Source organism: Aspergillus foveolatus (assembly GCF_047715535.1).
Source record: "Aspergillus foveolatus strain CBS 279.81 unplaced genomic scaffold BDW70scaffold_26, whole genome shotgun sequence".
Lineage (NCBI taxonomy): Eukaryota > Fungi > Ascomycota > Eurotiomycetes > Eurotiales > Aspergillaceae > Aspergillus > Aspergillus foveolatus.
In genome coordinates this window covers 297,773-312,621 of record NW_027396090.1, presented here as the reverse complement: position 1 = coordinate 312,621, position 14,849 = coordinate 297,773, and the positions used below count along the sequence as shown (strand labels likewise).

Below are 14,849 nucleotides of genomic sequence, written 5' to 3'. Positions count from 1 at the left end.
AATGCATGGGCTGTATTATAGATTGTAGTTGGTATTCAGATTTCATCGCTCAGCACCGACATCCATATCGAAGAATGCTCCAGAGGAACTGGCGATCAGCAGCTTCAAATGTCCATTTGCATCTCTTCTGACCGCGGCATCGTCGAGAGCGGGAGTATATGATAAACGGTTTATCTTCGCAACCCCAATAAACTTGGATTTATCCAGGGCTTGAAGAGGTAATAAGTATGTCCTCAGCCCGTTGTTCTTGCCGATGAGAACCAAGGTGTGCCCATCATCGCAAACAAACATACTATCCACGTCAACGTTGAGTCTTCGGTCATTGTACGTGCGCCTCGCCAGATTAACGTGCAGGATGCGACGGTGGTCAGATACCATGGCTAAGCAAGGCTCTGTAGCTTTCGTCACGAAGAGGCAGCACGTAGTGAAGAGATTTCGGAAAGCCCAGGGTTCCTAGCACTAAAGTCAGTTCGGTGATGAGAATCTTATTGGGTTAGCTTCTCCTACCGCGATTTCCACAGAGAAGTCCTTAAAGCACCTGCCACTATAAGTCTCCCAGGCCTTAATGGAGAACCGTGAACCTTCTTGTTTGACCATTACGAGAAATTTCCCGTCTGGTGTAAAATCTAAAAACCGTATCTGGGCCGCCGAACCAACAGAGACCCTGTCAAAAATCAGATTGGCGGCCGTGGTGATTGACATTAGGGAACTGTCTGAGACAGAGTTGGAGTGGCTAGTGCGCGGAATAGAGTAAGTGTTTCTAATCAACATCAGTCTCTTTCCTCAAGCCGTCTCAGGGCCAGACAGGGCTCACCCTTCCTCTGCGGTGTCCATCAGGTGTTGGGTATAGGCAAGGTAGATCCTGCATTCGGACTCAGACCCTCTTGGCCTGTCCGTAATGATAAATGCCGTGAGCGCACCATCTGAAGACATCGCAACTCGCTTGATAGAACCCATGTGGTCGTACGAGACTCTCACACCATCACCTACACGAGAGGACGAGGATGGTGTCTCAACGTCATAAATGACACACTGGAAGAGTTAGCGGAAGATAGCAGTAGAAACGACAATGAGAGTACCTGAAAAGAGTCCCCCTCTAGGCTGTTACAAATGGCGTTCGAGCTGACTGCATATGATCTAATAGTCCCGTCCTGTATTTGAAGAAGTTGAGGCTCTGGAATGTCCGACCCGTGCTCCAGGGCAGCCATGATTCTAGACACCGTCCAAACCAGGATCCTTTGCGGTGAAAAGAAGGCGAGGTAGTCGCCATAGGCCGGGGAGAATCTAAACCCGAAGCCGTTCGTCCCGAGGTTGTAGTGAAAGCTCTGCAATCGAGACCTTGTGGACTCCGAGGTTCGATGCTTCAGCCAGGAAAGCACACGGTCTGGGAACGATGCGTGACCTGGATGGTCCTGCGGAAATGTGGGTGAACGTGGAGTAGCTTCTTGGGTGAAGGTAGAATGGATTTTTTTCAGGGAGAGTTCGACGTCTTTCGCAGAAGCCCGTTGGCGTCGGATGGGGTGCAAAACTTTGCTTTGCAGGTAATCAAGCGACTCTCGGATCATTTGCGACTCCTTTTCGTCCGCCGCTGCGCTCTTTCTCAGATGATCGAACCAGGCAATTACCGCGGGCGCGACCCGGGGGGTTGAGTTCCTGGGCTTGATGTAAAAATAGTCACCTTCTTCTCGCTCGCCGCGTTTGAGGGTAAATTTAGTCACACCCCTGGTCCCGTGGAGTATATACGTTATAACCAGCGAGAAAATGCAACCGAAGGACCAGACATCGCTATGAGTGGTGACCCTATCGTGCGGTGTAGCACATTCGGGCGGGAGATAGATCCCTTCCACTCCTGGTGCAAGACTCGAGTATTCATTGTTTCTCACTCGAGTGAGACCAAAGTCCGTAATCTTCCATATCTCTTTCTCGGGATGAAACGCATCAAAGACCAGCACATTGCTTGGTTTCAAGTCAAGATGCAGACAAACCTTGCCACCTGACCCTCCATGGAGGAATGCCAACGCTCCGGCTAACGCGATCCCTCGTTTGTACACGATAGCTTTCTCCTCCAATGTCATAGGACCCGGCCGGTCTCCACCGTGTTTGCCGCTCAGATATTGCTGCAGGTCGCAGGTCGCCAAGGGAAAGAACAGGCTGTTGGTGTCGTGGTATTGCAGGATCGCCAGAACCATCACCAGATGATCATGCTTCTGGGGCTGCTCCATGATCTCTTTCAGCGCATCCAGTTCGACTGTGAAGGATTGGTGCCTTTTGAAATCCTTTCGCGCTATCCATTCTGGCTCGATGTTCCCTGTCCGGTCGCCTGTCAGCCGGAGGTGGCGCCGTTCGATCTTGACCTTATAAACCTCGCCAAAAGCTCCGGCTCCTATCCTCTCCTGCTTCTTGTACGGCAGAGGACATTGAGATCGGTAATCCTGGTAGACAATATCCCCTTCCCTTCGTAATGTTATCGCGCAGAACTGAAACTGGGTGTCGAAAAACTCATTAGCAAAACCACGAAAGACGGACTCGGCTTCGGTAAGAGATATTGGGAGGCTCTCGTCGGTGAGCTTTGGAGAATGGCGGAAAACGTTATCGAGGATAATGAGGTCAAGAAATTGCCGCAGAATGTTTACGTCGCCCGCGACACGGATACGAAAAACAACAGCAAGGACCGTACTGAGACTGCGTAGAACACGACGTACCAACTCCGGTACAAGGTCGCGATCGCTGCCTGAACCGCCGGTCGGGATTATAATTCGGAATAGTTCTTCAAGGCCTTGTTGGTTCATCCAAAGGACGTCCCTGGCCGTTCCGTTCGGATAAAAGGGTCGAGCCTCGTAGTTTCTCACACGAAGCCTTAAAAGTCGGTTAGAGAAGTCCTCACAAATCTGGTCTATTCGCTCCATCTCCACCTTCGCAGAAGCGGCTCGGAACGACCTGGCTGTGCACGGAACGAGGATAAGCGGGAAGATTGCAGAAAGCAGTCATCCTTTCAATCGAAGAGAAGCAGCTGAGATGAGTCTAAACCGGTATGTTAGGGACAGGAATCGGTTAGTCCAGGAAGACCATCATACCTTCTGCTAGTAGCCGCCAACTCTCCAAAGTCAACGTCAGAAGCATGACAAGAGTCGAAGCCTCCACAGGTGAAGATAAGGGGTCAGTTCCTTCCGCCATCGACATAACTAGGCCACCTCTGGGACCGCGGGGGCGATTTCGCCTGCATAGCAGCCAAACTAATTTGAACACGAGCGCGTCACCCGACGGCCAATGGGAGCACTTCTAGGTGTGGAAGTTCTCAAGAGCGGCAGTACGATGCACAATTCTCATGTTTTCTTTGATAGGCTGAACGGACGGTCTTGGACGGTGCCATGCAAGCGTGGCTGTGTCAGACGAGGCTGGACACGGAGCTGATCTTGAGCTCGGAGCAAGAGGCTCTTGAATGCCAAGTGGGCGTCGATAACGTATCGTGAATTCGTAACTAACCAAGTAGGCATTGTAAGCTGGCCTTGAGGAGGCAGGGGTTTAATCGAGGCGAATGGAGAGAGGTCGAGCTGCTGAGGCTTGAAGCTATTCTCCCCAAGGCAGGCGCGTCACGTGCTCCTGGTTTAACACACAGTTCTTTGATTCTATCCGACTAACCATGCTACGGTGTCTCGGTCATCCAGAACTTCACATGTTTTTCCCTGATCGACCTAAAGCTCTACTATGAGTATTTCCTATTTTAGGTTTGGCATGCCTTTAGAAGTGCAAAAATCGATATACCGTGAGACGATAACATATATATCTGGAGAGTGAGAGCAAACACCATCAGCTGCTGGCAACAAATGTTTGTTCATCGTTTAAAATATACTATCCTCCTCCCAACAACTACGCGATGGTTGCTCCCAAAAGGCAAAGAGGTCAGTGATGGTTGATTGTCTAGCATATCTTCCCCGCAGGCAACTCGTCGGCACTCGGATAACTTCATCTGGAGACCCCGCATCCTATGGCGATCCTCAACGCAGCCGACAAGAATAAAAATTCGGTCTAGAATGCTCGCAGCGCGAACTCTGACGGTTATCTAAACTATCAACGCGATGTCCGATATTCCAACCTTCCGCAACCTCACGCTCTCCCGCTACGGGAATGTCTTCATCATCACCATGCAGAAGCCGCCCGAGAACAGGCTGAACACATGGTATTGCCAGGAGCTCATCCGCGCATTCCGAACAGTCGAGAAAATCCTTGGGCCTGACAGTGAAGGCGCTGTCATCACGCGCGGGAGCGATGCGAAGTTTTGGTGTACCGGGCTGGAACTCGATGAGTCGGACACCAACCCGTTCGCCAATTCGGACGGGTTCTATCCGGTGCGTATCTTCATCCTGGACTCGAGAGAGAAGGCTAAGATTTTTGCTTCATTGAATAATAGCTAGTGCATACAGTCCTCGACTTCCCCTTTCCCACAATCGCCCTGCTTACAGGCCACACCTTCGGCGGTGCCTGCCCCTTTGCATTGGCACACGACTACCGCATCATGAACTCCAAGCGCGGCTTCTTCTCCATGCCCCCAGTAAATCTTGGGCTGCACTTTGACGGGATTGGCTCGCTACCGCGGTTGAAGCTGCGTCCCGACATCGCCGCAAAGATGCTCCTCGAGGCGCACCGGTGGACGGGGGAGGAGGCATTGAGGGATGGTATTGTGCATGCTATTGCCGACCCAGACGAGATGCTCGACGTTGCACTGGAGATGGGAAGGAAGTGGGCGCCGAAAGCAAAGATGGGGTGCGTACATATCCTATGCCTAACCGCTTACGGTGTGCTAATCCAATGACTGGTGATAGGGTCTATGCGGCGCTTCGAGCGGAGCTCTGGGGTGAGGCGATTCGCAAATTTCAGCAAATCAGCTATGTCCATGGTCGATTGACAAGTACTCCAGCGAAGGCGAAGATCTAGTGTACTCAAGAAATACTTCTTGGAAGAACACATTCGAAAGAAAGATAATGAGATACCGGTTATGGCTGCGGTCTCGCGAACGACGGAAACAACCAAAAAGATACTCATACTCTATCTTTCTACCAATAACTCTTATAAAACTCATGCACCGAGCACATAACCCAGTACCATTTATAACTTCGGCTTATGCTGCATTATTTGTGGACCCCAGACTTGCGCCTCCTTCAACCCTCTCCATCCATCAGGGAAATACCTAGGCCCCAGCACCTTCTTCTGTACCTTTCCAGTCGCCCCTTTAGGGATCTCGTCCCCCACAACCCTCAAAACAGTCGGCATCTTGTAACCCGCCAGCACCCCCCTTAAATCTCCCCTAAGCTTCTCTAGCGACAACCCGCTTGCTTTGTGTTCATCTTTTAGCGTAACAACGGCCGCAACCCGTTGCCCAAACTCCTCGTCCTCGACGCCGACAACCATCACCTCAGAAACATAATCGAGGCCTAGTATCTCCCGCTCAATATCGAGAGCCGAGATCTTGTACCCGCCACTCTTGATAATGTCAAGCGAGGCCCGCCCCTGGATAAAGTAGCTCTCCGTCATGCGGGATGCGATATCGCCGGTCTTAAAATACCCATCTTTGTCATGTGCCTTTGATGTTGCGTCTGTATCATGGAGGTACTTGGAAAACATATTTGGCCCCTTCACCAAGATCTCTCCTTCATCTGATAACCTCAAATCAACCCCCGGAGACACCCGTCCGACGCTGTTTGCCGGTGATGACCCATCGAGATCAGCTTTCAGGGTAGTATGGAATTCTGTCCCGCCATACCGTGTCAATATCATCTTTCCAGCTAAGACTCTCGTCCAGAATTCTTGGATTGGTCTTGGGAGCGCCGAAGTCCCACATAGAAAGACCCTTAGTCTCCTGACCCCGGTAATATACTGCTCTTGCTTTTTGCTCGGTAATCGGGAAATATGTATTTCGAAGTACCGCTTAAGACGCGTATATATTGTAGGTACGCCAGAGAACACACTCAACCCCTTGCTCCCAGTTGGGTTGGCGTTTTGTCTAAACCGTTCCCACGTCCATTTCGGGTCAAACCCTCCGCTGCGAAACTCAACGCATCCCCCAACCACCAAAAACGGGAGAAACGTCACCCCTATCCCGGTCGCATGGTGAACTGGTAACATGTGCAGAACTGTATCCGATTCGGTGAGTCGGTAGTGGTCCGCAACGTCCTCGGCGGCGGAGGTGATGTAGCTTCTTCGCTGGACGGCACCCTTGGGTGGTCCAGTGGTACCGCTTGTGAAGATCACCAAAGCTGCCATGTTCATGTTTGGGACGGGATCTGAGGAGATTGTTATGCTGGACGGTGGCAGGGAGTCGGGCTGTAGGTACTGGGAAGTTACTAAATGAGGGAGTTGCACGGTGGCTGGATTTGAGGCCACAATAGATTGGATGATGCCATGTGCCAGGGGCACTACGTCACTCGCCGATATCACAGCAATGCATTGAGCCCGGGTAACGAGTGATTTCGCTTCTTGCACAGGGAGAGCTGGTGCTGGACGTAAGTCAGACTTCGGTTGACTCTCAAGTAGGTAGGGCCTAGGGCTGACATACTTATTGGCACCACGGCGGCTCCCAGCGCCAGGATAGCCGTGAAAGCCACGGCGTACTCATATCCACCCGGCGCAATCACCGCGACAAACACCTCATGGTCATTGTCTAGATCCCTCAGCGTCTCTGGACGGAGACGACCTCTCAGTGCGCGCCGCAGGGCAAGCGCGTCAGTCAGCAGTTGGGTATAGCTCTTTTCCACACCGGCATTCACATCGCGAACTGAGATAGTCGACGGTCGACGATGGGCATAGCGGAGCAGTTTTTCGAAGAAAGGGAGGTTCGGGAGCACAGTGTCTCCCTTGTGCAGTGGTACATTTAGGGTTCTGTCCCCGGGAGTGGCGAGCTTGCCAGCCATTGCAACGGGTGTCTAGAACGAATATCGCTCCGGATCGGACACGCCCAGGGATTATAGCTGTCGCACATGGAGTTCTTCCTACCCCGCACGATCTCGCTGATTACCCAAGATAGGGTAGAGAATGCTGGGGGCGAGGGGCGGAACCCCGCCGGTTACTTGTCGGCGTTTTGTATAAGCCTCCTCGGGTATATCAGAGGTGGGGAAAGGGGATTTATATACTTGCAGTGCAAGCAACAGCTGCATCACACCAAGTGGTAGAGGCCTTATTGGATATTCCACTCCTGCACCATTACTCGCCATGCCAGATTTTACAGATTCCCTTCTCCCAGCCGAACCAAGTGGCGCCTCTGTCCTGGCATCCGAGAGAGCGCGCTCTGGCCTCTCTATCGACGAACTCTCAACTCGCCTTTTCTCTCATGATGGCTTCCTTGCCCGACAAGCCAAAGTCCTCCCTGTTCTTCAATCTGAACCGCTCTTAAGCAAGTCGACGCAGCAAAACCTCTCTCGCCCAGACCGGTTCAAGCTCGCGCTCGCCCGCGGGAAACTCGTTCGTCGCCTCGCAGACAAACATGGCTGGACACCCGCCGAGCACGAGATGGCCGAGTATTTGGTGGACGAGGTCAGCCCGTACATGCTGCATATGGGAATGTTCATCACGACGATCCAGGAACAGGGGAGTGACGAGCAGCGACAGGAATGGTTACCGAAGATAGAGAAGTGGGAGATAATCGGGGCCTATGCCCAGACTGAGTTGGGACATGGGAGTAATGTCCGTGGACTTGAGACTCAGGCGAGATGGCATGGAACGAGGAAAGAGTTTGTGCTTCATAGTCCAACCCTCACTGCCAGTAAATGGTGGAACGGGACGCTCGGCCGGACAGCGAACCATGCGGTTGTGGTTGCGCAACTGATGCTTCCTGACCCTGCCCAAACCTCAGAAGGAGAGACTGGAGATCAGCGTGAGACGAAATATATCTCATATGGGCCGCATCCTTTCATTGTCCAGGTGAGAGACATGAAAACACACCAGCCCTTTGAGGGGATTGTCATTGGCGACATCGGACCAAAGTATGGGTATGCGACAATGGACAATGCATACATGCTGTTTGATAATTTCAGGTAACGATAAGTCTTTTGAGCAGCTCCCGTTATAAAATTGATGGAAACTGATAAGATCAGGATCCCTCACTCCGCGCTGCTCTCGCGATACTGCTCCGTCAACCCCGAAACAGGCCGCTATTCAAAACCGGCTCAACCGACCCTCGTCTACGGGACGCTCACATACATGCGCTCGAAGATAGTCCAGCACGCTCGACTTGTGCTGGCCCGCGCCGTGACAGTAGCAGTTCGATATACGGCCGTCCGGCGGCAATTCAAAGACCGTGACAACGCTTCCAAGAATAGCCCTGAATTGCCGGTCCTCGACTATCCAACTGTGCAAATACGCATTCTGCCTCTTCTTGCCACGGCATTCGCACTGCACTACACGGGTTTGGCAATGCAGAATGTGTACTCTCGTACTCGGAAGCAGATTGAGTCGGGAGATTTTAGTTCTCTTGCATACATGCATAGTATGTCTTCTGGGCTCAAAAGCCTATGTACAACTCTCGCGGCAGACGGTGTTGAGACCTGTCGACGGGCACTCGGGGGTCATGGATACGGCGGTGGGAGCGGGCTTGTGCAGTTGAATGCAGACTACTTGTCCAAGGTTACAGTCGAGGGGGACAACTGGATGATTACGCAGCAGACAGCGGCTTATTTGATCAAAAAGATGGGCTCTGTTGTCTCTGGGTCAGTGGCAAAGGTGGGAAAAGACGAAATTGATGTACAGTTTACGACGTATTTGCCCAAAGTGCAGGGAAGAGAGAGCGGCAAAGGTAACCGGCAGTATGATTATGATATCCTGCGGAATGATGGCGACCTGGTCCAGGCTTTCCAGCATAGGGCTACCGCTCTCGTGAGTCATATTCACTATGCACGCTGAGTACAGCATGCCGAGTTACATTAACACGAGATTAGGCCTACGATGTCTACCAAGAGCGCGTGGTGAGAAAGAGAGCATGGACATCCATCATGACACAATTACACAGACTGAGCAAAGGTACTGAATCTCACCTCGTTGAGCAGGAACTAACATCTCCAGCGCAATCACAATCCATCCTCGTAACGCAGTTTTACAACGCCCTCAGCTCAGACACGGAGCTGTCTGCGGCGGTTAAAGATGTCCTCTGGGATCTCTACCGCCTCTTTTCTCTCTCCACATTAGATACTGAAAAATATGAGTGTACGTTCTGCGACATGCTGCAAAAATGCAGCTCATTGCGCAAACTAACGTAAATAGTCTTTTCACACAATGCCGCATCGAAACACCACCTCGACGCAGTCTTGGAACGCATGAACGAGTTAACGTCTCGTATACGCCCACATGCTGTCCGGTTAGTGGACGCATGGCAGATCCCAGACTATCTGCTAGACAGGTAAGTTGACACCCAGAGCTCTATTTCAGTCAAAGTTGAAACAGCTGACTGCGGTTTTAGTGCCCTTGGCCGCTACGATGGCCGGGTCTACGAAGACTTGTTCCACCGCGCTCATCGTGTTAATCCACTGAACAAGACCACAGTCAACCCGAATTACTGGGAGGATGAGATTGTCAAAAACCAAGGGCCAGAAGGAGAGGATATGTGGAGTATACTTGCGAAACTCTAGCGAGTTCTACATAACTCAAGAATGCGAGAATTACGCAAGAAAAGTTTGCCCACAAGCCACATCAAGGTTGAATCAAGATTTAGGAAGAAAAATCATGCTGGAATAGACGAAAAAAGACCAGGAACCGGCTCTGCCTGCCAAGCCAATATCAGTAATCTCGTTTAATTCTAGTTGTTGCTGATTTATGAAGCCTTTGTGCCATACGAACTTCTTATTCAGCCTTGACGCTAATGAGCCCCAACAAGTAAGAATAAGCTCAGCAACTAGACCACGAACGCCTGCTGACTGACCGTAAGGCTGGAACGCGTGGGGAAGAATACCATGTAAAACGGCGGGAGAGGGACGGATCCATCCCTGAGCTTAGGGCTTGAGACAGTATGTGTAGGATCGTCCTAGGGCAACATGGTCAGCCAAGGGAGTCGGCTGAACTTCGGACGTACGCTGACTCCAATTGCGGGGCGCCGTCCAGGCGCTGCCTCTAATACCTGAGTAGGGAGGTGAGCCCGCTCTCTTGGAGACCCTGCGTAAAGCCTTGCTGGGCCCTTTAGTGGAGAGCCGGGCCGAGACTCCTTGGACGATTCTCCACTGCATCTTATCAATACATACATTGATAAACTGCGGATCGCCCAGCCTGATCAACGACGCTTTATAGCACAATAAATCCCCTTCTTCAGACTTTACGCACAGGATTACCGACAATACTCGCAATGGCAGTCTCGGCAGATAGCCGCTTCGAATGGAAGCTTACCCAGCCTGGACGCTGGGAGCGGGATATCGACGAGGTGGAGGAGTTCTATGCATCGCTGGCAAAGGCCCATGAAAGAACAGGCAGGGTCTTCTTTGCTATGACCGGGTTCATCTCTTTCTCAGTCCCAGTCCAGCTAGGCACTCCGCTGCAAGAAGTCGAGAAAAAGGCCGAGGAGGCGCTGAAGAATGCCTGGACCCGTCTTCGGTACGACCATCCCACCATTGCTTCCAGGGTACAGTATGACCCGGCCGAGCGGAAGTACAAGAAGATCTACGAGACCTTTACAGACGATGCATCGCAGCATCAATGGGCAGATCAGACCTTTCAGGTCGTTCCAGAGAGAATGTCCGGGCTGGACTGGTGCAACGCCGACCCCCCCGTGCCCGCGCTGCCAACTCTGTGCCTCATCAGGGCCCCGGCCATAGACGACCATATCTTCCGCGCTGACCTGGTCCTTCGCGCGCATCATGACATAATCGACGGAATGGGGACTCTGCTGCTCTTCCATAACCTCTTTACACTGGCCGCCGAGGCGTACGGGCAGGTCAGCTACGGATTGCCGCAATTTGGGAACGAGTGGTCGAACCTCAGCCCGCCGTTGCGCAGAGCCGCCGAAATACCGGCTGTCCTCTCGCCCGAGCATGAAGAAGACTTGCGCGAGATCCTCGAGTACAATTCTGCGCTTAAGAGAGGGGTTGAGATAGCAAGCCCGCCATTCCAGCGACACATTGCCCTCCCCGGGAAGCACCAACGTGTTGCAATCACATTACCTGAAAGCAAAACAGCGAGACTGTTGGCCAAGTGTCACACGCTTGGGCTCAGCATTACGCACGCCTACCATGCTTCCATTGCGCTGGCGGTTGGGACCCTTCAGGAACGCAAAGAGACAGAGCGCACGCTGCGGTATATCAGTTACTGCCTGATCAACGAGCGTCATCACTGCAAGGATCCCTACAACACATCCGCACACCCGGCGTCAGTGTACCACTCCGTCTCTGGGAGATGTCTCGCCATTGACCTCACTGTCCCTGCATTGGGAAGCCCCAGCAAAACTCCAATGACCGAGGACATCTTCCTTCCCGTCGCGGAGCAGGTCCGCGAGTTCTACCTGGAGATCCGAAATAACGAGGAGCACATCAAGCTTGTGCCGGCCTTCTGGGCAATGTCAATACTCCCATACCCGGAAAGCGAACCGCCTGCGATCCCGCCGCGAAATGAGACCCCTTCTGCCTCTATTTCCAGTATGGGTGTGCTGGACAAGGTCATACGGCACCAGTACGGGAGCTTCAGTGTGGACAATCCATGGGTGACCGGGGAGGAGCTGGGCACAGGACTCGGACTGTTCCTGGGTGCGTGGAAAGGGAGACTGACTCTTAGTGCAGCGTACAATGAGGCCTGGCACGGAAGGGAGGAGGTACTCAATTTCTTGAATCGATGCAATAATATTGTCTTTCAGGGACTGGGCCTTTGACAGATAGAATTGGTCTTGTACATAGTGCAGATTGGAGGTGTAGCGCTTCACTCCGTACAATCATGCACATATCAGGGATCTTCACTACGGACGTGACAAGGGCCAAAGTATAATTTCAACTACGGCGCATAGTCTCTAGAAATATTACCAGTGGCCTTGCCACTAGGTATGGGTATTGGCTGAGGTTACCTGACCCTTGAACCACAAGAAATCGGCAATGCACGAGCTCTAACTTTAAGCAAATCATCTCCCTAAGCTTCGGAATGGACGCTAAAAGAGGCTAGACCTGCGCAGTAAGGCTTGGTGGACTAGAGGCAGGCCTTCTAATATTACGTAGGCTGGGGAGATCATATTTGCTTCGAACTGTGTAGCGTAGTCCATAACCACAGCGTCCGCTCTGATGAGCAATAAGCCCTAGCTTAGAGGCTCGGACCGAACGTCTAATTAACGAGAACTGCCACATACGATATCGGAATAGATGACGGTTTGTATAAGATAACGGTCTCTGTAAAGGCAATACCAGACAGCTTAGCGAGCAAAACTTGGACTTCAATCTGCAGGGGACCTACCTGCCCTAGGAGAACGCTCTAACATGCCCGTCTAACTTGTATTCACGGCTATTATCGTCCTAGGCATGGATACAGCGGGCGATGCTTTATAGGTTTCAAGCACGTTTTGATTTCGGCTTCGACTGTTGTGGCCAACCGTCGTGCTCTAGTAATCATCTAATATTTTGTTCGAGGCAGCTTTTGACAAGTGCAATCAAAGGGAGTGTCACGGAACAAGACACTTGCGGCCTTTTCGAAAACAATATTACTATGATTTCAGATCCCATTACGCGACTAAGATGGAGATCTCTCACGTAAACAAATGCCCCAAGAGTGGCAGTGCTTCTTACAGGTGTAGGAGGAAGATATGCCAATGCAAGATCCCTGCCAATAATACCTGCAATAAGACTTCCTCAGCTGTTGCGGGGTCGAGACCGTCACCCAATGCATTCTCCATCAGTAGCTGAGCAGCAAGAGACAGCCAGCTTTCTGATAACTGCATCCAAACCCAGAGTGACCTCCCCCCGGTCACCCCCCCAACCCCAAGGGAACTAATCGCAAGCATGGAAGCCGCAGCTTTCGCCCAAGCAGCGGCAGCGCTGGCCAGCATGTTTCTGGAGATTGTCTCCACCACGAAACAAGTCATTGAGACCATGAAAGGTGCACGTGCTGCTCTGGTGGAACTGTTCACTCGCGCCGAGCGCATCCGTCTAAACCTCGAACTCTTCCGCTCGCTCACCTACCGACTGTCTGACCCCATGGAGAGAACTGCGGCCATCTCCTTCAACGAGAGTTCATACCGACAGACCGCGAATGAAGTCCTCGAGCTTGTGCGTAAAGTGGCGGATTCGGGGAAGCGCAGTGATCTCATGATGAGAGTCAACTGGCTATTCTACAGATCAGACGTCGCGACGCTTGTGAAGAAACTGGAGGATAGGGAGAGAGATCTCGGGCTAGTCCTGTCGTTTATCGCTGCGTGAGTTCCGAATCGTATAGCTGTAGCCCATGGTGTTGCTGAGAGCCCGTCAGACAATCAAGTGTCGTTACTGAAGGCGAAGTCCTTGCACTAAGGACCAAGGTCGAAGAGCGCACGAGGATCAGCGGTGCTTCTGACACTAGTCCCTACGAAGAAACCACACAGCCGGTAGACAGGCCCAATGAGGATCCGCCCGAGTATGAAGAGTTCGTCCTGGATACAAGGCCAAGGGCTGGGTGGTCCCAGATCGTGTCACCCCGGCCAAAGCAGCCGCCCACTTTGTGGCCGGGCGCGTTCTGCTGAGAGAGTCCTTCCCCCCTGATTATCTGCAGAAACGGGATCGACTAGCTAATGCGGCATATGTTGGCGACTGGGCGTCCGTACTAGACACTCTTGAGAAGGCGAAAATGCTCTTCCAGGAGCCTTGGGCAAATGCTGTCCGGCTACGTATGTCCCTCTACCTACCAAAGGCAACCAATTTCTCCAAGTCTCCAAGCCCACTGATCCGCCATTTGCAGGCCAAACCCAGAGTTACGACGAGCTGTCCCTCTGGACTCCGCTGCACCAAGCAGCGTACATGCGGGCGCCGGTGACGGTCATCTCGCAGCTACTTGAGCATGGGGCTTTCCGTACCATCCACTCCCTTTCTTTGCCAGGTATTCCAGGGTGCTAACTCTACTATTCAGGGACCCTTCCAACAGGCCAAACCTGGGGCGAATTCCAGTATGCGGATCTCACACCGGCAGAGATCGCCCATGTACTCGGATACGACGATATATACGGCATCCTCGCACCCGTGGTCCGGCATGTAGTGCCTGCCAGAACGCAAACTCTCCTCCAGACAAAATTCAATGAGCTTCTACTGTCTGAATTAGCGGACCGTGCACAGTTTCCTGCTGGGTGCATCCGGTTTCCACCTTTATCTGTCCTGACTGAACTAGAGCACCCGGAGATGTGGTTTCCTCTCGGGTTTCTTCAGAGGGTTTGCCACTAGTTCATATAGTATAGCACGAAATGAGCTGATATCTCTTCAGGGGTTTTTGTGTCGCCTCGATGGTCGGGAGGTAGTGGTGCTCAGCATTGGGCGGGGGAGAGGCCAGCCGAGACAGGCTTTCCGCGTCACAACGGAGGGATGGACAGCGCTTGAGGATGCCGTTGTCATGTCATAGGCGGTGCATCAGGTCGAGAATGATCATATTGACTCTTCACGCCGCTGACGAGTGCCCCTGCGTTTGGAACGCCACCGGGGTGCATTGGATTCACATACATGCGACGAATGAAGTAAAGCGTAGTTCCATATTAGCGAAGAGACCGCAGGCTCGACCCTTGTCACAGGGTTTGAACTCCAATCACAACATCAATATAAGAGGTATTCATAGAAACAGCCCAGGCACAGACCCAGCAAATTCTATAATCCCAGTCTGCCTAAAGAAGGGTTCACCTCAGCCTATGAAGTCCCACCTTTTTATCAACCGACCTGAACTACCCACTTCAC

General features: G+C 52.2%; 6 protein-coding genes across 6 annotated transcripts; 4 read left to right on the top strand and 2 right to left on the bottom strand.

Moving 5' to 3' along the window:
• Window positions 1-42: 42 nt before the first annotated feature.
• On the bottom strand, window positions 43-2,906 carry BDW70DRAFT_160344 (uncharacterized protein; the record flags this gene model as incomplete). Its single annotated transcript, XM_073740830.1, has 4 exons — window positions 43-453; window positions 508-760; window positions 815-1,032; window positions 1,080-2,906. The coding sequence occupies 4 exons, from the start codon at window positions 2,904-2,906 to the stop codon at window positions 43-45; spliced, it is 2,709 nt and encodes a 902-aa protein (XP_073595732.1).
• A 744-nt stretch (window positions 2,907-3,650) lies between these two features.
• On the top strand, window positions 3,651-4,971 carry BDW70DRAFT_136950 (enoyl-CoA hydratase/isomerase family protein). The gene is made up of 3 exons (XM_073736954.1): window positions 3,651-4,346; window positions 4,409-4,761; window positions 4,821-4,971. Exons 1-3 carry the CDS (start codon window positions 4,077-4,079, stop codon window positions 4,930-4,932), a joined length of 735 nt encoding a protein of 244 aa, XP_073595731.1. The 5' UTR covers window positions 3,651-4,076; the 3' UTR covers window positions 4,933-4,971.
• A 10-nt stretch (window positions 4,972-4,981) lies between these two features.
• On the bottom strand, window positions 4,982-6,905 carry BDW70DRAFT_168417 (uncharacterized protein; the record flags this gene model as incomplete). The annotated part of the gene is made up of 2 exons (XM_073742465.1): window positions 4,982-6,491; window positions 6,551-6,905. 2 exons carry the CDS (start codon window positions 6,903-6,905, stop codon window positions 5,104-5,106), a joined length of 1,743 nt encoding a protein of 580 aa, XP_073595730.1. The 3' UTR covers window positions 4,982-5,103.
• A 298-nt stretch (window positions 6,906-7,203) lies between these two features.
• BDW70DRAFT_168415 (acyl-CoA dehydrogenase/oxidase) lies at window positions 7,204-9,611 on the top strand (the record flags this gene model as incomplete). Its single annotated transcript, XM_073742464.1, has 7 exons — window positions 7,204-7,979; window positions 8,085-8,476; window positions 8,522-8,862; window positions 8,896-8,903; window positions 8,996-9,189; window positions 9,247-9,382; window positions 9,443-9,611. 7 exons carry the CDS (start codon window positions 7,204-7,206, stop codon window positions 9,609-9,611), a joined length of 2,016 nt encoding a protein of 671 aa, XP_073595729.1.
• Window positions 9,612-10,318: 707 nt separating this feature from the next.
• Window positions 10,319-11,830, top strand: BDW70DRAFT_160340 (uncharacterized protein; the record flags this gene model as incomplete). The annotated part of the gene is made up of 1 exon (XM_073740829.1): window positions 10,319-11,830. One exon carries the CDS (start codon window positions 10,319-10,321, stop codon window positions 11,828-11,830), a length of 1,512 nt encoding a protein of 503 aa, XP_073595728.1.
• A 1,111-nt stretch (window positions 11,831-12,941) lies between these two features.
• Window positions 12,942-14,523, top strand: BDW70DRAFT_168414 (uncharacterized protein; the record flags this gene model as incomplete). The annotated part of the gene is made up of 5 exons (XM_073742463.1): window positions 12,942-13,354; window positions 13,408-13,605; window positions 13,659-13,801; window positions 14,041-14,336; window positions 14,389-14,523. 5 exons carry the CDS (start codon window positions 12,942-12,944, stop codon window positions 14,521-14,523), a joined length of 1,185 nt encoding a protein of 394 aa, XP_073595727.1.
• Window positions 14,524-14,849: the final 326 nt, after the last annotated feature.

Coding starts and splice junctions, on each gene's coding strand:
- BDW70DRAFT_136950 (XM_073736954.1), top strand. CDS start 4,077: ATGTCCGATATTCCAACCTTCCGCAACCTCACGCTCTCCCGCTACGGG. Junction 4,347..4,408: donor ATTCGGACGGGTTCTATCCG/GTGCGTATCTTC, acceptor ATTGAATAATAG/CTAGTGCATACAGTCCTCGA. Junction 4,762..4,820: donor GCGCCGAAAGCAAAGATGGG/GTGCGTACATAT, acceptor GACTGGTGATAG/GGTCTATGCGGCGCTTCGAG.